Source organism: Anopheles cruzii, chromosome 3 (genome assembly GCF_943734635.1).
Source record: "Anopheles cruzii chromosome 3, idAnoCruzAS_RS32_06, whole genome shotgun sequence".
Taxonomy (NCBI): domain Eukaryota; kingdom Metazoa; phylum Arthropoda; class Insecta; order Diptera; family Culicidae; genus Anopheles; species Anopheles cruzii.
The window spans coordinates 25,403,632-25,427,671 of NC_069145.1; the positions used below are offsets into that span (position 1 = coordinate 25,403,632).

Below are 24,040 nucleotides of genomic sequence, written 5' to 3' on the forward strand. Positions count from 1 at the left end.
CCTAGTGGCGCTTCGGTGCGGACTTGTCCTCCGCTTCGGCCGAGGGCATGCGCATTAAACTGTCCACCCGACGAGCGAGCATGAAGCACAGTGTTTCCGGGTGTTCCGGCTGGACCGATGGTTCTTCACAAATCACCGTTCACCGGGGGCCGGGTGTGTCACGTAATGCTCACGGTGCTCGGTTGGCCTCGGACAACATTGCACAACACCACCACCGTCGTCGTCCCCGAAATGTCGACCTCCATTATTGACCCCCGGAGCCATGTTTGCCATTTTCGGATGCACCACGGCGCTCGGGCGCAACCGAAGTCCGGTCCCGGGGGCGAAACGTTGCAACATCAACGCGGTGGTGCGGTGCAGTGCGGTTGCAATTTGCGGTCCGCAAACGCCCTCCGGGAGTGGCCGCAATCGGATTAAGCAATAGAAGTCCGCTACGAAACCATAACGATGAGGTCGGCTCAAGAACAGGTCGGCGGCGGAGGCATCCGGTTTCGTTGGGTTTTTCTCGGATGCGGATTGCGAAAGGTGCTGGGCGCGGGCGCGTGTTGGGCAATCGGGTTCCGAAAACCTCCCCAAAAATGGCCGCCGGAGGTTTGCGACTGCAATTTTGCGACGAGGTGCAGCGAGCCAAGGGTGCTCTCGGTGAGTGTTACGCACCAAACAGCGATTCTAATTAAACGACGACGACAAACTTGACACAAATGGAGCGCGGCCACTGGTGCGGCCATTTTGGTACTACTTTCAACCACCCACCAGATCGCGCAACAGATTATGCAACCGAAAAAGGCCAGAATGGAGTGCAGCTCGTTGCCCCCCGGACCCGCGACAGTCCCAAAGTACTATGGTGTTTATTAAGTTTTGCGGGTCGATAAGAAGGACACATTTTTACGGTTTAAAACACACTTTATTGTTCAGTACGGTCTCCCTGAAGTTCAGTATGGTGCATTGCCCTGATGAAAGAGGTTACATCAATAATAAAAATTAATTATTTTACTAGTTTTCAAGTAATCCGCTAACAAAATTTTATTCGCATCCCATAAAGCTGATGCTTATAGTCCAAATATTGGTTATCACTGCTCAATGAGATGGCCAGGCCTTATACTTAATCTCTTTCAGTAATTCGACGATTTACCAATAAAATCTCCAGTGTTTTTGCTACGATTTCAGGTGTTGTGTCTATTTTTTGACGCTTTTGAAATGGATCGTCTTGAAAGTTAGTACGACTCCGTTTAAGCTCAGGAACCCCCTTCTAGGCCCCTAATTAAAGGCAAAGAATCCTTCTACACTTGACATTGATTCATAATTTCCCTTTGCTTTTAAACCTATCAAAAATAAAAATTCAATCACTGCACGATACTCGATTTTTTCCGTTGTAAAAAATACTGTGACATTTCGATACTTAATGGCTTGGTAAAAAAAAAGTGACCAATTGAAATGAAACTTCACATACGTTCATATGAAGAGTGTACCAACATACCAAAAAAGAAATTTGGCTCCTGGTATCGACCCGCAAAACTAAATGAACACCCTGCTACGTTAGAAACCGGTCCTCGGTGCCCGGGAGCTGATTCATTGCACGGGGCCTCTGCACGGCACACGCAGGTGCCTCGGTGGCAAGGTGTGAAATGGCGTGTCGATCGGTTTCGGGATGGCGATCGGTAACCGAAGCCTGCGTGATACCGTGCCGTGGATCAATACGACTGACGGGAAAACTGACGGGCTGATTAAAATCGGCCGCATCGCGAACGGAAAGGTGTCAACGGTAATGAGCGGATAAGATTACTGATCACACCACCACCCCCCTTCACCAACCCGAAGCAACCTCCTTCTCTCGGGGTCCTTCGAAGACCGATGGAAACATTTGTCGCATAAAACATAACGCTTGTCCGAAAAGTTTGCCAGCATTTCCAGCGAATCGGCCACCCGCCTTCGGGGTGGTCCCTGAACAAGGAAGTTTCCTCCCTTCTTTTTCGGTCGCCAGCCTCGGTGATTGATAAATTGTGTCAATTTCGCAACAATGCGCGCCACCGACGGGAGAGTCGCGCGCTCCGCAGCGTGCATTCCACGGTGCAGTGGGCGTTACGCCGTTGCCGTTGCTGCCGCTGGTAAACAATTGACAATTGCATCGCATGTCCGACGCGGCGGGGAGACGGGTGGGACGGCGGCTCTCCGCCTATCCTGCGCCATATTTGTCGACAGAAGCTGTAGACACGTTGCTGGGCGTCGGTGCGGGTCGTCGCTTCCACCGGCGAGTGTGCGGATTGCGTGTCTTGAGTATCGAGAGAGAGGGAGAGAGGGAGACAGAGAGAACCAGGCGGCGGTGCATTCTCTAAGCCACCAACACGGAGTGGAGCTTGGCGCGGGACTACGCATCGCGCTTTGCGATGCAAAAATATGTGCCCCAGTGGCGCTCGCGGACCCATCGTCACGCCATCGAACCGATTCCCCCCACCCGATGTGTGTGTGTGTGCGGCCTGGGTGGAAGGGCCAGCCCTGGCCTGGCCAGCCCCCGGTCATTAAGCAATCAACATTCGCATGTTATTATAAAATAAATACCCGAAATGAAGCTAATAAAATAATGGGCACGCTGAAGCGTTGGGGACTCCGTTGGGGTAGTGGTGGTGGGGAAGTGCATCTTGGCGCGGCCACCACCACCGCGGCAACAGCGCACGAGGAGGTCACACACGCGCGCCGCCGCCACCGCGCAAAACGCGTGCACATTTGCGTTGCCATCGCGGGAAGCGCTGAGGGAAGCGGTCGGGTCACGGGTTGGTCGCGGACTGGACGCGGCCGATGCATCGAAACGTTGCAGGCGCTTGCCCGCTTACTGGCTGGCGCCTGGCGTGGCTGGTGTGGCCGGACCCGCCGGAGTATTATGTAAATATTTAATGAATTAATTGAGCGCCAGACATCGGGAGATTATGTTCCTGGGCCCCCGTCGGACTTTGTCGGCCACCGCCCACCAGCCCACCCAGTGGCCCCCACACCCGGTGTTTTTGATGTGCACATTTCCTTACCGCCGCGTGCGCGCCGGCGGTCCCCGCTTTTCGGCCTTTCGGCCCATGCGCTAATTAATGAAGATGAAAAATGAGACCCTTCAAAGCGGCCCGCCACAAACATTCCCGAGAAACTGTCCCCGAGCCGGGCGTGGAATGCAGTTCCCGGTGCACCAATGCACCCTGGTGCGGGGGGGTTAATAAGTCCAAATGATCCGTCCGCTGACGCTGACGCTGTTGGGGATTTTTGCAAAAATAGCGCCATCTATCTGTCCCGTCTTCGGGACTTATGGACCCATGTGGGCTGTGGAACGCGCTTTGTAACCGAACACGCCTCCACGGGCCGAACGCGGCGACGACCCCCAGGATTTCCCAGAATCTCCACCCGCCACACCCGGGGGCTTTGATGTCGAGTTTTCCGCTTCCTTAATTCAGGCGTCACGCCGCCGAAAGCGGCCAGTTTTCAATTAATGTCTTTTTAATTCGTTTTCCCCGAACGCAACTCGCGAATCGTGGCCTTCCTCTTCTGCTTCTTGTTCTGCCCATTATGACAGCTGTCAAAGTCCGGGACCAAGAGATGGGGACTCTCAAGCGATTCCCGAGCGTGGCCGTGTTAGAATGAAACATTGATCCGCCTTATTCTGTGCAGTTTTCTTCTTCGTTCGCACGTTCCGCGACATCTTCTCGGTGCGCGCCGTCATTAAAATTCATGACCGCAAAGACGTCAATTGACACCTTCGCGGTGGTGGCCACGAAGAAGAACAACCTCTACCGCAAAAACACAAGAACCGGCCACCCGGTTCGCCCATTGGCTGCCGCGCCGGAGGCTCAATGCTGTCTGTGGAGGTGCTCCAAGCCATTTTTGGTACTTTCCGAGAGACCGAGACGGGCACCGACCAAAGGAGGAGCCTAAGGACTAGCCAGGGCCGGTGCGATGTTTTCGGGGCGGACAAGTGCAAGAATTATGAGCTGACGCGGCCTGACCAGCCCGGTCCGGTCCGGTCCCGGCCCGACGGCAAATTTATTCCGTTCGACATTTTGCGCCCCGCGCCATTGCTGCTACGTGGCGACGCGGCGTGGCGGTCACTACGCGAGCCCAATAATAAATTGCTGATAAATTATGAGCACCACCCGGTGGTGCTACACGTACACGTGCGTGCGTGCGTTTCGTTCGCTTCGGCCATAATCCTTTTTTTGTTGTTGCCCGTCCTGTTCCTTTGTTGGATCCCAAAGGTCCCACCAAAAAGTCTCACTTCTGCGCGCAATTCGGCTTCAACTTCACTGCGGTGACTTATGGGCCCTCCTTCTTCCCGGTGTGTCCGGGGGACCGTAGGTGCCAAATACTACGACCGCGGACCCCCGCAGGACCCCGCTCACTGCGCTGGGCGCTGCGCGAAGTTGAGCATTCATTACGTGTGCTTGATTTATGAATTATGTTTCCCGCCGTCCCCATCTCGTCGCTTTTTTCGTGTGTTTCTTCCCATTTTCACATTGAAATCCATCCGGTCCGCGGGGACGGTCCTTTTCGTCGGCAGATTTTGTCCACTGATTGGGACCCACGCCAGAGCCAGGTTCATCGCGGAATGGGCGACCGTCAGCTGACTGTTTTTTGGGAAGCGTGAGAAAGGACTGGCTCCCGAGCCGAGCTCAGCCCATCGCCGTCGCGGAAGTCTGCTGCATGTCAATGAATTCGAACTGGCTGCAAACAAAATGGCGCCCGTTCCATTGGGGCTCCCACCACCAGAACTTGATCTGCGTTCCTCTCTCGGACTGCGTGTGTGTCGCCGTCGCCGGCCATAAACCGGCCTCGGAGCGATATTAATAACTGCACATCGAAAGCGGCCGGCCGGCACACAGGAGAGTCCGGAGCGGAGTCCGGAGGCTTCCAGATTCGGAGATGACAGAACCGAACGAAAAACGAGGGGCTCGATAGAGCGCGCGCGCCCCGCGGCGGCAGCAACCGGTGGCAGCCAGGGAGCCGAAATGACGATAAATTTCTCAACATAATACGTTCGCAGCATGGGTCCACTCCGTCCGCGTTGTTACGTTCTCGCGCTCGCTCCCAGAATGTCTTCTGGTGGTCCCCCCCGCCATCCACCCGGCGGGTAGGGGTCTACCTCCAAGGGTTGACAGTAGTGTATTGGATGGGCGCGCGCACCGGTCACCAAGTATCCGGTGGCCTCCGCTTCCGCCTGTGTTTGTTTTTTTGCGCCGCTTCGCTCCTTTGTCCCCGTTCGACTTTGCCACCCCTTTCGCCACTCCCGGTCTCAGCCAGCCAGCCAGGGAGTTTACAGGGTGGTGATTGCAATGCAGCACCTGGTGTTCCAGGGTTAGCCCGTGCGAACCACCGCGGGGTGTCTCCCGGACGATGGCGGAAATCGAAAACCCCACGGTGCGGATTTCGCTGGTGCTGTCCGTGAGTCCGCTGGGTGCTCTAATTTATTGGTTCGCCGAAAGGACAAAATGGCTTCCTGGCTGCAGGACGCCAAAAATGGCGGCTCAAACTCTCGTGCGCCGATGATGATGGGTCAATAGGTTGGGCTGGGAACTGACAAGCGGCTGTCTTCAAATCGCATCCCAAAGACGCAGCCTTCCATTGTTTGGTTGCAGCCGATGAACCCTTTTTCTGGCACCACCACCACGCGGGTGATCTTGTTTCGGTCCCATTGACACCTTGGCCTCTTTGTTGCGCGTGCGTTGTCCGTTGATCCCAACAACTCCTTCGACGACTTCCGACACGCACCGCACGCAGGGCCACATTTGAAAGGATTTCTTGGGCGCGTCTCTCGCGCCTCTTTGTTGCGCGACGATTGGGACAAACAAAATCTTCCAATTTCGGTTATTTATTCCTTTCTCGGGTGCCCCGGCCAAAGGCCAAACGCGCATCGTTTTTCATATTCCGTCGTGGGTTCCGTTTTTTTGTCTGCCGGGAACGAAGCATAAGCTACCGGCCACGGCACAATGCGCCTGTTGTGGAGGAGAACGCAGCGAAGAGGACACTTTGTTACGCGCGCGCTTTCCGTTACACGTTTTTTGTCATTGAAATTGGATATCCCCCTGGCGGGTGGACTTGGTCTTGAGCTTCGGCAGTTTGTTTGTTGCCCGTGGCGCAATGGAAATGGTGCTTTTGTTGCCGCTGACAGGACAGAAGGTAAGTGACGCGCCTCGGGGTGCTGGAGTTTTTTTTTCTTAAGCCATCCCAGCATTTTCCGGCCGCGTAAGCCACGTGTTTTGAAGGCGCGCGCGTGTACCCTGATTATCTGATCCACCGTAAGTAGGGCCCCCAACGCTTGATAAGCGCCCGCAACGAGAAGCATAAAATAAGGACTCCACTTTCGAGGAGGCACTTTCTTCCGGCGCACCTGAGGGGAGAGATTAAATTAATTTTCTGCACTCCAAAAAACACACACACTCATTACGCTGGCCGTGTAATCACTTCCGCAAGTTCGTTTGCAGCGGTGGGATGAAAAACTGCGCCCCGAAGGAGTGTGGATGAAAGAAATCCTATTCCGGCGAATCGCGATAAGCGCTGGATTTTTTTCCGTTTCCGTGTTTCGTGTCATCCTCGAGAAAAACTCGTTTTCTAATTTTTCCCTCAGGCCACCGGCGCACGTCAACGGCAGCGGCGCTCCAATTTGCTCTGCTCCAATTTTCCACACCGTGCCATTTGTTTCGAACTTTCAACGAACTAGCCCAGCGAAGGAACTAAACAATCCCCGGAGCGCTTCACCGTGGCGCTCGGCTTATCTCGGCCAGAGCATCGCGGAATTGGATGTAATTATTATTTATAATAATCATTTTACATAATTACACCACCAATTTCAAGCTCAAGGGTCGCGCGCGGTAGCCGCCGACGAAGACGAAGCAAATCTTCGTGGGCCGGGCGGACCCTCTGCGTTCTGTTTCGGAAGTGTTCCGTTTTGGTTTCCTCTTCCCCACTCTGTCTCACTTTGGGCCACTCATCCTCGAATTGGACCTTTTTTCGAGGGCTCAACTGTCGACCAGCAGCTGCTGCTGCTCCTGACGGTGAATGATGAGTTCATTTGTGTCGTCCTGCGGCGGGCCAACGAGGGGCACACGAACGGACCCCGGCGATGGCGGATGTCACATTTCGTGTTTGGTCCGCCAGCGGTCTAACAAGCATCATGGCCAAATGGCAAGGTGAGTAATCAAATCGCAGAGCCCGGTGTGCCTTGGTTCACTTGTCGGTCGGGTTGGTGGACCTCAAGAACACGGGGGATTAAGATGACAGAGAGAGCCCTACAACAAGAACAACAACAAAAATGGGGAAAAACATAATCAAAGCGAAAATGATAATGCAAAGCACGAACGGAATAAATGAGACCGCGCTTGGGTCGCGCGTACAGGATCGGTTTAATCAGCGTCGGGAGAGAGCGAGAGGGACAGTGGTGGGACCCCGAAGGGGCAGAGTGCTGGAGGCACGGTGTGGGGCAGACCGCGAGCACACGAAGATCATGTTTACAGCCACGTTCAGGTCCCGGACCCGGCTGAGCCCCGCGAGTGAGAAACCATCTCGTGTTTATCTTGTTTTATAACTTTATATTTAAATTATGTACGTACTCCCTCTACATGGCGCTCGGTTGGCCGGACGGAGGACGCGGGTCGTGGCCTGCTCTATGCTCCGGGTGTGCGCCGGTCTACGCCCGTGTGTGTGTTCGTGAGCCTCCCGTGAGCTTGGCGGGGTTAAAATATGTAAATATGTTCCTGGCGCTCGCCATTTTTATGCTCCGCGAGGCGAGATTCTCGCCCCGGAGTCTCCACCCTTCGGAAGGGGTAGCAAATTAAGCCGACGACAGAACGCCCCGATCAGAATGCCAACAGAATGTGGTGCAAAAACACGTCTCCTGACTCCCTCCTTCCCGGTGACCAATTCCTTTCCTACTGAACGTTCCAGCATAAGCTATGTTTTCTTCTTTCAGCGCCTTTTGGGAAAAAAGGGTTGTGCTCCGTTTGCCTGCTGCGCCATCCATCATCGTGCCTGGCTCCGGCGGTTTGTCCCTTCCCACTTTATCCACACGGTGCACGGATTCATGTTTGGTGGAGAATTTCTTGATTTACCGGTTTCCGCAAGCCGTCGGTGCGCCATTGCGCTCGTTCGCCGGTACCCGATGCTCTCTATCTCCCGTGTTGTTTCTCCCAATCGGTGTCCCAATCTCGCCGAGAGAGTGTGTGTGACGCTGGCTCGCTACCGGATCACCGAAAACTGACCACGGCTGGGCCACAGGTACTTAGAAACGGGCGCAATGCATCCGAGACAGGTAAGTGTTTCTGGCCCTACGGGTCAGCTGATCCTCGAAAGGAGCGCAGGCAAAACCGAACCCGCCGCCAGTAGCCTAGATGATCTGTCTGCGATCCTGCGAACCACAATCCGATCAGCGCACCAGCGCACTCGAGAGAAGCAAGGGTTACTGACCATGGGACAGCCTAAAACGGCCCTTACTGGACCTTACTGGCGCCAGCTCGCCACACCCGGGTAAAGCCAATCCCTTCTCCCTAGGGAGAGAGAGCGAGACGGTGGCCGATTACTGTACCCCTTGCTGTCCGTCGGAACTACCTCCCGATAGTCGGACATGTCGCCAACGTAAATCGATGGCCAGGCAGGATCAAGCGATCGTACAAGCGATCGGTTAGAGATACCACATCCGATCCCGGACCGGGCCGGGCCGAGCCGGGTACGGATTAACTTACGTGCCGTGTCCCCGTTTCGTACTTGCTTCGGACCCCTTCTGCTCGCTTCCGGTGTTATGGGTGCCCTTGCGGGCGCCTGTCAGGGCTGGCGGGTTCTGACGGTGGTTGCGTTCATGCTCGCTCGGCTTGCGCGGACAGCTTCACTGCGCTTCAATGCTGCACGCGTGCGCGTGTGGCGCTCGGCCCTCGGAGGCCCTCGGAACCCATCTCTGCATCCCAGCGCTGAAGAGCGTGTGAATGCATTCGATTCATTAAAAGCTCATTAAGCGCACTGAAATGATCTACAAGCCGAGCACGTGCATCACGCTCGGACACACGCACGGAGCTGTTTATGGCTGTTTTACTCGGTGCTCGGTGTGATGATCACACTATCGCCACGATCGCACACACGCATCAGCAGTGGATCCTGCGACAGGCGGGCGTCACGCAAGAGCCCCATTCGGAGCGTCCTCGCTCCGAGGTTGTGTTGGTCTATGGACACACAAATTAGGGGTCTTTCTGCCCAAAACTCCTACCCAAAGCCGAATCCACGGCAACAAAACTTCGGCAATCAGTTTTATTAGGTTTCGAATCATCAACTGACAGTCGTCTGGATTTTTGCTAGGATTTAAAGGCACCTCAAGGCAGCTCAGACTGGGGACCTCCTAAATTTTAGGAGGACCCCAAAAACAGTTTGGTGCCAGTTTGACGATCGGTAGTTAATCGGCCCGCTCCCGCTCCGTCCCTTTAATTAACGACCTTTGGCTCCACGAAAGCCAGACAAACGGAAGGGCTGGCTGTGCGCTAGGAGCTCGTGTCGAATGGCGCGTTTCATGGCCATCGGAGTTTTGGTGATTGAATTTTATTGCCCCACCGCCTAAGTGGCCACAATCAATGGCCGTCGATTCCTGGAACACCTGCGGGGAGCCAGAGACTGCGTTGAAACATAACTGCGTGTCAATCGGTACAGGATTACGACAGGATCACCGTCGATGCTCGCTCGCAACGTGCCTGTGACCCGCGGAATGCGTGTAGCACTTCGCACACACGTGGCACACGTGGAGAGGAATTCGAAGAAACGCATTTCAAAATATTTTCCCATTTCTCTGGCAAGCCGCTGGCGGTCCGTGCGGTCCTTCGAGCGCTGGAGAATGTTGTAACATAATTTGATTTTATTTAGCATGATCTTGCAATTTTTTCGAACCCAAGACCCGGCCGGCTGGCTTCACGGCGGCGCCCGACGACGATGCCTTCGTGGAAAAGAAATGGAGAAAAAAACCGAAACATGCCCCGAACCAGAACGTCTGGCACACGCGCTCACGGGAGGCAAGGGCGATCGAGGCCAAAAAAAACCTTTTAGCGGATTAACCTGCACCCTTGCCGCTGTGGCTTGCACGCTGTGACCGTCCCTGCTTAATGGTCCCTGGTTACATTTGGAGCACTTTCCAGGATCGGCCTCCTTAACTAGAGCGCGCGCGCGCGAGCGATCACGAATCGCGTCGTTCGAATTCGCCGATCGATGATGATCTCAAACGCGATCCCCGTGCGTTTGAGTGTGACAGAAAGGGACCGAAAGATAGAAAGAGAGAGATGAAAACCCAAAACGTGGCCCTCAAACACAACACGACGCCGCCAAAAATGAGCACTTATTTGTTTTAATGTGTTTATTAAGGAAAGCCTTTAATTTGGGATCGGTCGATCGGTCGGCCGGTCTCTCTCTCTCTCTCTCTCTGTCTGTCTCTCTGTGTCTCTCTGTGTCTCTTGCTCAATCTCCCGGCCATGCCGGGCAAAGGTGCGACCATCGAAATATGATCGTCCTACGGGCACACCGACCGACCGGCGGCGCTGGCGGCAACATATGCGCGCCATGCGTTTGACCGACGCCGACAAAAGTGGAGCGCTTGGTGGCGCTCGCCCCACGATGGGACTCCCCACGCACACACACACACACACGCGCACCGGCGCATATGTTTTTGATCGGCGACCGGCAAAACAGAAGCCCCCGGCCCGGATCTGGTAGCCGGATCGCTAAATTGAATTATGACAGTTTGATTGTTGGTGTTTGGCCGGAGCGAGTGAAAGAGAAAGCGGACCGCGGACGTCATCGTCGTCAATCTTGGGGCCACGATCTTGCCGGGTTCGGTGTGTCCCTTCCACGGTGTCTGGCGGCGCTGGAATTTTAAGTGGCGCTGCACCATCGGCCGCTCGAAAGGCGACTCGCGGGCGCTCGCGAGTCCTAGTCGCTGGAAAGGATTTCGCCTTAATGCAGTCCTGTGCGTCGTGCGGCCGGTCACGTCCCGACCCACGGCCCACGGCGTCTTCGCGCGAGCGCGCGCGCGCGTTTCGGACACAAATGTGGTAATTAGCTTCAATTAAGACATCAGCCCGCGAGATGACAGATTAACTTTTGCCGATTAATGCGCCCTGGTCCGGTTCGGTCCGGCCCGTCGTGGTCGTGTTGGTCGCGCCGCACGGAAAGTAGCAATTAATTGCACACACACTCTGGCACAGGGGGGATTGGGCATGCCCTTGTCTAGCCTGCGTCGGAGTGCTGGAGGGTCCCCGATTGCGCCCCGTTTCGGAGCGCGCAAATGTTTTGCGCGACACGCCGGACGGCTTGTCTAGCGGCCTCATTATGCGGGCAGATGAAACGTAGAAGAAGGGAGCGATAGCAAAAAAAAAGGATCCCGCCCTCGGCCATCGACACGGCGGAGTGTCTGATTGAATTAGACTGTCTTGGATCAGCCTCAACTCATCGACGGCAGCCGCAAAAAGACAACGAACCATTTCTCGAGCCAGCTGTCCAGGAGTTTCTCGAAAGTAAGACGGGGACCCAGCACAGCACCACCCGAAGGTGGACCCGAAGAAACTCATAAAATAGCCCCGAAAATTGTTACCCGATAATAAAGCGATCGCACCGGGCCCGTCCCCGAATAAACTGATCCGCCGGCCGCCCGGCCGTCCGTCCGACCTTGGCGAAATGCAAAACCATAGACCAGACCGCTGGGGCGGAAAGGCCTAGCACGGAAGCACCGAAAACTATCCAAAATGCTAATGCACACGCGGGGACAACCGCGTATCATGTTATCGATTATTTTATGATCGTCGCCACTCACCAGAGGCCAAAGCGAACAGTCATCAGCACCCTGGCCGGTGTGCCACACGGCCTGTTGCAGGCCGGCCGTGGATTCCACTCCGCGCACGCCCGCGAGGGTCGTAAACGTTCGGAGTAGAGTGATGAGATATCAATCAATCACTCTCGGCTCGCCTCTCCGAGCTGTCCCCGTGGCTCTCCGGTGCGGGGCCACGTTGTCGCCATCCCGTTGCCTTGTTTACTTTTCGTCGTCGGCAGGGGCATAATAAAAAATTAACCACCTCCTAGGAATCGTAAAACGCTTTTTTGGTCGGCCGGGACCATCTCGCCGGGAAAGACGATCCCGCGAGGAGCGAAGGAGCGCAAGCACCAGAAGCCCCTAGACACCTCTAGCGCGGCTCGGTTGATCGATAGGACGCGAGAAAACGCCAGGGTTTCATTCCGGTGCTGGTAGCCGGGAAGTAAATCAAATATTTAAATTAAAAATCTACGTTCGGGCCGGGCCAGGTGCGCCGGGAAGGTCACCATCACCGCGATGGCGCGGAGAGGGGGTGCTGATTGTGAAACGCGAATACGATATTTATTGCGCATCAAAGCCAATCAAATCAAATAGGTGGATGAAATGGAGTACAAAGTAGGAACGTTAAATAATGTTTTATGTTGATGAGCGCAAGAAGGGGGCACCGGTTTTGTTGCCCCCCAAAAATCACGACCCAAAGAAAGGGGGGAAAAAACACGGGCATGAAAAATGATGTCCACGAGTGGCTCGTTCCGTTACAAACTTCGTTAAAACTCGCTCGCTCGCTACGGGGCCCTCAAAAATCCGCCATTGCCCGAGCAGACACCGATTAAGCATCTTTTAATTACGCTGCTCACGAGAGCCTGCCCGCTACCGAGCTAGCGCCTCTCGAGTGGTGGTCCTCCCCGGTTGGAATCTAATTTCCCTATCGCGCCGGAACAGCATTTCACTCACGAAGCGCGCGCGCGAATGTTGCACGCGAATCGAACAAGCAAAACCAAGCAGACAACGACGGGACGGACCATCACCGCGGGAGGACGGCCCCACGGTTCCCAGCCAGAATTGCATTCTGGCACGAACTAACCACCACCGTCAAGCCACAGCGCGTCAAACCATGCAATTGACGCCAGTGCGCAGCGCGAACACGACACAAACCTTCAACGGCACAGCAAGCGACGAACCCGAGAGCGCGCGTGCGCCCGAAAAACGGTTCAATGATAAAGTAATTACACACGGGCCCGGGCTGAATCGTCGCTCACAGGTTCGTCAGTCACCCGTGTGCAGGAGGGGGGAAGGTGCTGGGCCACTGGACCACCACCCGGTTTGGCGGTTTTTGGCGTGCAGAATAATTACATTTCCGCGCGACGCGACGCGTTCCGCGTTCCGGCGCCGTTTCGCCATCGCCTTGATGGAAATCTCAATTGCAACTTTTCGTCGCTTCGACAGCAATGCCGCTTCTCCGTGGCCCCTGGCGGCGGCACCGTCTAACGTGCGGTTGTTGTGTAATTATTGTTAATTACTTTTCTTATGTTATTGAAAATGAAACGGCACACTCTATACGCTCCGGCCCCGTCTTCGGGGGGGGTCAAGGGCTTCGAGTCGTCGAAGGTTCGATGATGTTTAGATTCTGCGTTTGCAGTTCTGAAATTGGTTTCCGGTGCCGGACTTACCGTGCGGGCCATAGCTGGTCGGGTAGTAGCGTCGGTGGGAGCCATTTTCGAGCGGATAGAATGGATTCATTTCCGACGGGTCGACCGCCGCCGTCTGGTGGCCGAGGGCTGCGGACGTGCCCGGCGAGCCACCGAGCCGCTGGTTGTCGTACCAGCTGCGCGCTTCCGCTGCCGATGTCATATCCATGGTGGCTTTCGATTTTCGATTCGTTTGTTTTCCGCGTTCCTCCCCGTTTGATCGGGCTACCACCGTATTTTCACTCACTCACGCCACTCACTTGCCACCGGGTCGTCACCGTGCACACACACACGCGCGACGCACACAAACAGGACGCACACACTCCGGGATCGGGAGGTCCTTTGCCGGCCGCTTCGCTCTGACACTAACTGGGTGCTACTGTTGCGCGCGCGTTCGCGTTCAGTTTTTCCCCGTCAGCCGCTCACCGTCCATCGTCACCGCACAGCCTCCTCCGATGCTGCCGCCGTGCATGGTTCGGCACAGCAAATAAATCGCGCACTTATCTTCACCGTGTCCGATTACCACCGCGATTGCGATTGCGCATCAGTTCGAGTTCTCTCTCTCTTCCGCTCTCTCTCGCTTCACAATCCCTATCTCGTGCCCCGTTCTCTCGTACACGCCGCGCGTATGCAGAACCCGATGAGAGCAACGCGTTGCTATGCTCCCGGGACACACAGACACAAACGAGCGCACACACAACACACACGCACCGCACCGTGTGGTGGTTACAAAATGGAGGATTGAATGGAACACCGAACCCAATCACTCCTCGCGGAAACGCAGCGCGGAAAAATCCGATTCGTCGATGAGAAAACCGGCCCGATCGTGGGACGCCCGCGGGGGGAGGGCAAGGAATACGTTAGCTGCGGTTGCACTGCCTCCTCTGTTCGTACGTCATTTAAACGAAATAATAATAACCGATAACTATCATTCCGTTTCGCCGTCGCGTGGTGTCGCCTTTTTGGTACGATTCCGTTCTTCGTCTTCCGACGTTTCACCGACTGTTCTTCCGGATCCGGAGCGCTCGGGTCGGGTCGGTTCGGGTTTTCCTCAAGCTTCGGCCCGTTTTACCACGCTCGTCTTTTCGGCGTGTAATTTATACCCAAATTTGGCTGTTCACTCGGTGAAACAAATTGTGTTGTGGTGGTCCGTTCCGGGGCAAAACTTCGGAGCTCCACGACGATGGCTCGTTGCCGAATTGCCGTTTAACCTGTGCGCGCGGCCGGGGATAGAGAGAAACAAATGGGTAGCAATGTTAGTAATCAGTGGCTTAAATAAGGCGTAAAATTGGCCTTTGGCCCGAAGCGGAACACCGGCACATCTCTGTGTGGTGCGCGTGTGAATCGATGTGAAGGGTAACCTGCGCCACTCGTGCGGAGTAGTCTCACGCACCATTGCTTATCGGAAGCGCCGTCGGTGCCGTCGGATTGCTATCACCGTCTTCCCGCCCAGCCCAGGAGGACAACGAATGGTAACCCCTGGAAGACGATAAGGATCCACTTTCGTACGCTTAGGTCATCGTCGTCTAGGGGTCCCGTCCCGGACGGTCCCGATCCATTCGTTGATACGGTGCACAATCGACACCGGGGGCAACAAAAGCCATCATCGGATGCTATCGATGACGATGTGTCGTGGTCCGGTTACGTGGTGATTTATGGCCCCCGAAACGCTGCCCACCTGATGTTTGCTGGCTGGCCGTTGGATTATTGACGCGTTTCGAGCTTCGTTAGAAAACGGGTCAGATAAAAACGCATTAAATAATGGCTCTCGTTCAGCGAATTTACTGTGATTGGCGTTGGTTCCATCACACGGCAAAGTTCCGTTACAATTGACATCTTTTGTAAACCATAAAGTCTTCTTCAAACTATGCTTCGATTGTCGACAACAGAACGGGGACTGCATTCACACAATGACGGTGCCACTCGACGCATACAGCACGGGCCGCGATGGTAGCGCCGCGATAAGCGCCGCTTCAAGGATCCTTCGAACTTCTTCAACCTCCCGCCGCCGAGGGCGAAGGAAAACCCTCACAAAATGGCGCTGCTTTGCCGCGGGCCCGCGTGCGTCACAGAACCTATCCCACCGAACCGAACGGCGGCCGTAGGGCCGTTGTTTGCAAATGCGCTCTGCATAAAATATCAATTGCATAAAGCTGAGGCGGGCCACGAGCCCAGGCGGCCTCGCGGCATGGCACCCGACAGAGAGTACCGTTGTGCGGCACGCCTCGAGAAGAATCTCGACCGAAGCGGGGAGCGGAAGGGAAGCGGCCAGGGTCCGTCCCTCAAAGCCGCCTCGCGTTGGTAACAATTTTTCAACTGCTGGCAATGTAGCAACAATGCTGCTGCTGCAACAATGAAGCTGTTTGGCCGGAGCGGAGCGGAGTAATCGATACGGGTCCTGGGACCTCTGCCACCGGGTGTCACCGAGCGTCGGGGGGGAGGGCTGAAGGCCAGTCAAAAGGCCTATGGTGGTACGAAGCAACATCTCGGGCACTTCCTCCGTTTCCGACGATGCTCGGCGACCGCGGCATATCATGTTTCCTGTTCGCGTTTCGCGTCCCTCTTTGCCGAAATCCGTTTGGAAGCTTGGCCTCCCTTCCGGCGGGCTTCCGGCTAATTTGTGATTTTGTTGTGCTGTGTTTTTTTTCTGTTTCTGCAAATGTTTCTAATCACACTTTAGACGATCCAACGCAACGGGAAATGGAATATCCTTAAGCGTAAATCTTTGTTTTTTGTACACACTGCAATTAAATAGTATCGAATTTTGGGAATGTTCTCACAGCAATAGGCGCTGAACTGAGTTCCACTTCGCATGGCTCAAACGAGGGGACCCGACCCACCCAATCGGGTGGCAGGGACACCGATCGAAGCCGAGACACTGCCATCGACACCTAATCGATTGGAAGTTGGTTCGAATGGTATTCAATTGAATAATTTAATTTTATGGCAGGTCCCTCTCGTGCCGTGCCGAGAGCGGGGTCGGCGTCAGGAGCACCCCTAGCCCAGCCATCCCAGCACCACCACCACCAACGCCACCATTAGCGCGAGTGTTCATCGATTTTAATGGCGACATTTCCTGCCACAAGTTTTCGCCCGACCGGGCCGCGGCTCTCCGCCATTTCCATCGCCAGGTCGCAAAGCCAGGTCTTTGGGGAATCGAAACGTGGCGTGGCAGCGTGCGGGAGTGGGGCCAACGGGGCAGTGGGGTTCGTGCCGTACGCGACGGGAACACCTTCCTTGCGGGCGCACCCAGGCGGGGCGATAGTTTTGGAAGTGTCACCAACAAGCTTGTTAGTTGGTGCTTCGCGTTTGCTTCGTTCTCTTTCGGCATCACCACCAGCACCGTTGGCTTCCGTGTTGGCTCCCCGTCCGAACCGTTGGGCCGTAATTAAATCACCAGACCTTTTGCCAGCGCGGGCAAGAAACGGCACACCCGGCTGAGTAAGGGCCGGGACGGAGTTAAGGAGGGTTGATAGTAGGAAAAACACGGTGATGGCGCCCTGTTATGATCCGTTTGATTGGGGAATCTCGATTGCAACCATGTCACCTCCGCTTTGGATCGTGTCGAATCTGATCCCGATGCGCTTTCCGGGACACTGACCCGACCAACCGCACCGAAATCAAAGTCGCAAGTCGTTGCCTGCCGAATTTCCTACCCATAAAGCCTGATCAAGGGCCAAGGGCTCCCGGCATAAAACCGAGCAAGTGGCAACATCATAATAAAAATATGTTTAATGTCCTGCCGCTCGCTTGTGGACCCGCGGGGAACGCGGCGTTGTTGAATGGCAGACGCCATTTTGTGCCCAGCGCTCACGAGGCCGCGCCGACGGATCTCACTCAGTTCTGTCAGTTTTACGACGACAATTGGTACTGTAATTTTATAGTACCCTTCAGCCTTTTACGACAGAGACACAGGCCGCGCGGCCAGCCTGCAGCTCCCGAAGGGGGCCCGAAGTTCGAGTGGAGTTTGGAGTCTTTTGCGACTCATTAACTGGTCGCCGGCTCCCCGCCGGCTCCCCGCCGGCTCGGCAGGCGGTAGGGCGGGAAAGTCTGGCCCCAAACAGTAGTAAGTGAAATAATAATATAAAAGTACTAACTCCACCACCCGTCGGGAGCCGGACGGCGGTTCGGACTGGCAATCTCCGCAATTCGTCGAATGGGAAGCGAAAAAAAGGGGCGACGACGACGACGACGACGGAGAAAAAATATATTATTATTATGAACAAAAAAGTAACGCCCGACCATAAAATGAGCCCCCGGGGGGTACTGGTTCACTCTCTAGCGGTCCGTAGTCGGGTCGTGGCCAATTCCGGTGGCCATCTCTGGTCACTGATCTGCCTACCGGACGGGGCTTAATGGGGTTCTCATTTATGCACGTTATACGTCCCATCAAAATCATGACGCTATCGTAAAACAAATGTAACGCACACCCCGCGGGGCCGCGCGCACCGAGTGTCACCCGAAAGGGGGGCACACTCAGTTTCAATCAGAAATCGGCGAGCCAAATTAAAAATGAAAAATCAGAGCACAACCTCTCGGCGGTCCTCGGTTCGGCGTTGCTGATTGTTGAGTTTCGTTGATCCTTCCCAACGGCAGGCAGTAAAAGCTGAAACTATCAACGACTAACGAACGTCACTTGCGACACTGCACCGCTGGCCACTTGAGTCAGTAAGAAAGCGGTAAGTAGCGAAAGACAGTAGCGGTCCGTAATGAATTCCGGTCCGGGTGCTTCCGTTTTTGGTTATTTATGAAAAGTCATGCAGGTTTTGTTTTCTGTTTTGATATGCGCTCTGTTTGCCGAAAGCTTTCACCCGTAAAATAATATAAAACAATATTAAAAAAGTGTTCCGTTGTGGCTCTCAGCGCTTCTCTGTGGTTCGAAGTGTCCACCATTTGTTTTTTTAGCCATCCAAAGAACACTTCACGAAACAGAGAAGAAGAATCGCTCCCACCGCTGTTCGGGTCCTTGTTGGGAACTGCCCAACGCTGGCCGGTTTCGCACAGACTCTCAGGCACACCGCAGAGTGAGGGTCCGAACGGGCCCCCGATCGCAATTAGACGCCCGGTTCCAGTTGGTCAGCGCAATGGCCGGGTTTTACGATTTTCCAACCGACCAACCCCACCCGTAGCCCAGAGAAACCCGGTTTTCGTTTAATTTCGTTCCGAATCGAATCGGGTGGGTTTGCCTCGCTTTGCCTTTGTTTGTATTTGTTTGTCGTGTTGTGTGCTCCTGGTGCTGCTGGGCGCGCTGTGCGCTTACGGTTCAGTTTAATCACTGGCCGTTCGCGTTCATTTTGTTCGTTACTGTCGTTAACTTATATTATACGATTGTACTACGGTTTTTACGAGAATGAAGAAAACTCCAAGACCGGTAGAAAGAGAGAGAGAGAGCGAGAGCGAGAGAAGGTTGATCGTTAAGAGTAGTTACAAATGACTAACAACAACTAACGGCCCCAGAAAGCCCTTTCGTTCCTCGATTGAGGCTCCTTCCAGGGCTCTCTCTCTCTAGCTCGCTCACTCGCATTTCGAAACGTTTCCAAATTCTCGACAGGGATCCGGACGATGAAAAAGGTGGTAAATTTCCCACCCGTGGTGGGCCCGATCCGGCTGCACCCGCGTGAAGCACAGGTTGCACGGCGAGTTTTATGTTGAGCACCGCGCCGGCCAGTGAGGACTTCCTTGGTTCGGTTTATTTTTTTCTCGTGTGTGTTCTCCCCAGGCTTTGTACCAATTTATTGTGAGCATCACGCGCGACCGGATGGACCAACGTTTCCCTGGGATCTGTGGCTCCGGATGATGGGTTTCTGGAAACCCCAGCCAGCCGGCCCATTCCGGGAGCAACATAAAATCATGTAATGTTACGGCAGGACAAACAGCCGCTGTTCTTTCTACTAATTAAAGCTGGTCTCTGGTTCATTAATGGCTGGTTCAGTGCACGAAGACGAGTCTAAGGGGCCTGGAACTCGATACCGTTCGGAGCGTTATGATTTCTCGACGATACTCGGTACTCGGTCTTGGGTCTCAAAAGACAACTTTATCTGGTACTGGTCGATAGTTTAAAAAGTGAAGTTGATGGGTTAAAAATTCAAATAAACCGAAATTACTGTGGTGGCCACCATAACAATTAGTAACGAAAATTCAAATCGCATAGGCAAAATGGGTGCATTTTAATAAAACGGCACGCCACTAATAGAAACACAAGACAACATAATAAGGGGGCCCGATTCCGATGCACAATTCATCCCGCACACCGGGCCGCTCGTTCCGTTATCTTTATCGACCTCAAATCATCACCCCGTGATCTACGACACAGACCGGCGCTCCGAAAACAAAAACAATTTCCGAAACTCCGAAAAGTGAGTGTTAAATGCTGGAGATTTGCATAATTTTTCCCTTACGCAAAACCACGGTGACGCCACACGGTGGTGAATTAATTCGATGAAGGCGGCCCGAAGGAAGACACGGCGACCAAGGCGGTCTTTGGCTACGGACTCAAACTTTCGTTTTATGTTTGTTTATTGTCCACAACGCTGGCCAACCTATCGGGGGGCTTTCGCTAATCTTAAAGTGGAAAGCCTCATTCGCGCTGGCCGGGAAACTGTTTCGGGCACGCAGCCGGGTTGTATCGATCTCAACCGGAGCGGAAAACTCGAAGCGACAGACGTGCCAGACGACCTGGAGAGTGACTTAGAGCCCGGCCTAAAGGGGTCGTGTGTGCGCCCATTTGCGTACCCAGCCCAGCCCAGCGCGAATCAGTTGACCGGATCGTGGGCACAAATCACGAGCCGCCTGCACACGGTGACGGGGCCCGGTGCTCGCCTCTGGCCAAAGTCTGGCCGTTTCAACACCCACCGTGTGGCCATAAACTGCCGCACCCGTCTTAATCGCGGGCTCCAACGGAACAACATGTCGCTGGCCGTGTGGGACATTGGTCCCCTTGGGCCCCCTGGGAGTTTCGTGTGGCTTCTTGCTGGTTTCTTTGCTTTTTCCCCGACGTTCGAACCTCCCAATTGAGGCGGGATTCGGCCGCCCGAAACTGCACCGCGTCTCGCGTCTCGGTGGACGATTTTTTAGGTGACGGTTTCGGTTTTCGGACGGATTCGGAAGAAAAACGCGATTCGCGCGCGCGCGCCCCAGAGCTAACAAAGGAAAAGCCAAAGACCGAGACCGAGAGGAAGCGAGCAAAAAGCATGTAATACGGAAACCCCAAAATTAGAGCCACGAAAGCCGCCGTCGCCCGTAAGTGCAGCGCAACGGTAGATTAATTTGAATAATTGTTTCGCGCGCTGCGGGACTCTTTGTAATTTATCCACCGTTAAGTCGGTCGGTCGGTCGGTTGGGGAAATCGTTGTTTTTGTGTTTTCCACCCGAAAAGCGTTTTCCAAGCGGGAGAAAAATTTACTCCAGCAAAACTCTGGACACTTCGGTCTTTAACTTTCGCCTCGCCGCCGAGTTTCAACTGTGCGTCGGTGCAAGAATTTAAAGAGGCCACATCCGAGAGGGCACATAAGTATCTTCCGAGGCACCCCGGCAGGCAGAGAAAAAGAGCGATCGACAGTCAATAAATCTCAATCACTTATCACATCACTCAAGCGCGCAGCGCGAGATCGCCGGCCGTCTATCTTTGACACGATCGGCAACACAGCACGCAAATGTGCACTCTCGCACGCACGCACGCACGCGACCACCCGAGGGAGGCACCGGGGGGAGGCACCTCGGTGCAAAAAACGCGAAACTGCCCCCATCGAGTCGAAACAACACACCAAAACGAAACCAAACGAACTCCACGCCGAGCCGGAGCATAATCCGGATTGTTCGATTGTTTCGATCGTTTCCGATCGCGCCCTCGGAACCTGTTCTCCGCGCCGTCCGCGGGGTGGCAATACCATAATTGCGCTCCAATGGCCGACCAATTTATGGTGATAAATTGTCTAGCGGCCGACCACCGGTGAACCGCGCGAGCGGCGACGGCGACCCCGGCGGAGCTGATTAGACAACCGGCTGAAAGGTCCGGCCCCACCAATCCACCGGTGGCATCTTGGGTCACTTGGGTCTCGCGCTCCACGCGACCACCGGCCAACACAATCGATAGCTTTCTTCCTCGTTCGGCACTTTGGCACAACCGAACCGAAGCCGCACACATTCGGAGGATGTATTTGAGTAATTAATTAATACTCCCGGATCGCCGGGTCACTCCACGGGGCCCGCGAAGGAAGACCTCCGGGAGCGGGGCGCAAGGATGCTGCGTGGCCCTGGTTAGGCCGATGATAAATGGTTCGTCCAGCGCGCGCCGGCCAAAAGCGTCAAAATATTAAATTGAAATTATCGATTCGAGGCCCACAAAGACGGACCAGAGTCCAGAGGACCCAGAGGTTTGTTTTAGACCGCCCAGAGCCGATGTACTTCTGCCTGGCACGCCGTTCAGGTCTATTTCGAACGCCACGGGAGTTCGATCCTCTTCACAACAATTGTTTTCCGGCCGCCTTGTGCCGTGAAAGTTTTCAAGTGTTGCTGTTGGCCCCCGGACGGCAATAATTGTGGTCGGAGGAAATTGGAGAGAAAGAAGATCCGAAAGAAACCAACAGCAAAATAAAAAAAAACAACAAACCTTCCTCACCGAAGGTAGGATGCTCATCCTCGGGATGGATTCAATTTCGACAATACGCAAGGTGTCACGGAGTCATTTTTCTTGCGCACACCGTGAAGAAGAGAAACGCACGCAGCGCGCGGACGCGGTAGCCTGCCCGGCGGCCGAAGGAGCTGCGTGAACTATCCTGCAGAGGTCCCGGCCCGCAGATCGCCCCTCTATTGATCGAAGGAACCGAGCTGCGAGAGAATCGGCTCGACGACGACGGCGCTCAATTGACGCGCAGCCGTTTTGATTTATTGATTTTTCGGCTTTCTTACTCCATCGTCGTCGTCGTCGGTCGGTCGGTCGGTCGGTCGGTCGGGACCCCATTGCAGGATGCTCCTCGCTAAACGAAGCGCAACCCAAAACATTCGACAGGGGGCCAACCAATGAATGAAACCCTTCGCACATCCCCGGGAAGGTGCATCGTCCACGCATCGCTTGGAGGTCGCTCTTCCAAGGTGTGCGTCCGATCGGGGATTCCGATCGAAAACAAATCACGGTCAATTAAGAAAATTAATTAAAATTTAATTTTTCGACCAACCCACCACGGACTCACGACGGGCCTGCGACCGTTGTGGGGAAGAGCCTTCCGGGAGAAACTAATAATCTTCGGCTACCGACCGGAGTCGCCGGGGCCACAATCAAGAACATCCGTGTTTCGGTTGTTCGGTGGGTTAGTAATGTAAAAGTTCTCGAAACGTGGAGCAACTCACAACAAAGTGCCTTTGGGTGCATTGAGGTTCGGCTTCACACTCTTCACCAACGATGAAAGTTTGTTTCCAACAACCAATACACACTCTTTTGTGGAATATTTTGACCGTTCCCCGCCTAATTGAGACGCATTTGTTTCGTTCGGCGCATCTTTTCCGGCGACCGGTGCCGTGGCCGCGCTAATGAGATGGGAAACATTGTTGTCGATAACAAATTTGTTTCCACGCAGCGGTCACATCCGTCCTTCCTGCTTTGAGCCATCCTTTCGTCGTCTGTGATGCAGGTGATGCACCTAATTTGCATCGCATTTATTCGAATGCGCCAGCGCGAGCGAGAATCAATCGATCGCTCTCTCTGACCGTCGCCGCGTGGTGTCGTGGGTCACGAGCTACACCAGAGGGAGATCCAGGGAGAAGGCGAACTGCGAACTGCGCGCCTCTTATCAGCCGTCCCGTGTCAATGTTCTTCATCCCCGACAACCCGAAAGCATTGTTGGCGGCAGAACCTTCAAAAAGGGGAACGCTCTGTTTAACAAGCACCAACAACGATTTCGGTTCGGTTTTTCTCGACAGCAGCAACACTCGAGGAACTCGCTTGTGGCGTCGTCGTCGGCGAACGGTTGATGGACGCCTTTCGGAGCCCGCGACGAAGCCCCGTTTTGCCGTCGGCTCGCTCACGTCGGGCGCACCTGATCTTCTTACACGGCGCGGCGCGGTGCGGTGTGTTGTCCGAGTGTGATAACGGAAGTGATACACACGGGCACCCCGACAGCAAATCAACTGTATCGTGACACCGTCGACGTCCTCTCCGCTAGGAGGCACCGTTTTTTTTTTTCCTTCGGTCGGTCGGTTGCGCCGCTATCGATCGATAAGAAACCGAGGGACGATGGTTGAGATCTCGATTCGATTGACCATTGCGCCACTAGGGTTGTTTTTTTGGCGCTACTTTGGTGGGAATGATATTGTTACGCGCGTTGCTCTCCCTCCAGTCCGCCCCTCCAGGTGGCCATTAGCCGGACTTGATGATTTGATTAGATAGCGCCCAAATAATATAATTCTTCGAGGCCCCAAAAAACGGAACGGAACTACTGGACCACGGCCCCACCGGAATTTAGGGAGTTGAGTGGCTTTTCGAAATACAATTTTACCGTACAACTCTTTGGTCTCACTTCGGTCTCATGTAAATTGTGCCCCGTTCGGTACAACCCCTATC

At 54.6% G+C, this 24,040-nt stretch overlaps 1 protein-coding gene across 1 annotated transcript in view; it reads right to left on the bottom strand.

The window, feature by feature from the left end:
• LOC128272381 (endothelial transcription factor GATA-2) overlaps positions 1 to 13,654 on the bottom strand; it is a 71,932-nt gene extending 58,278 nt beyond the window's left edge. Inside the window, exon 1 of the mRNA XM_053010182.1 lies at positions 13,468 to 13,654. Within this exon, the coding sequence (XP_052866142.1) occupies positions 13,468 to 13,654 (187 nt within the window). The remainder of the gene's footprint in view (positions 1 to 13,467) is intronic.
• Between the last annotated feature and the right edge of the window lie 10,386 nt (positions 13,655 to 24,040).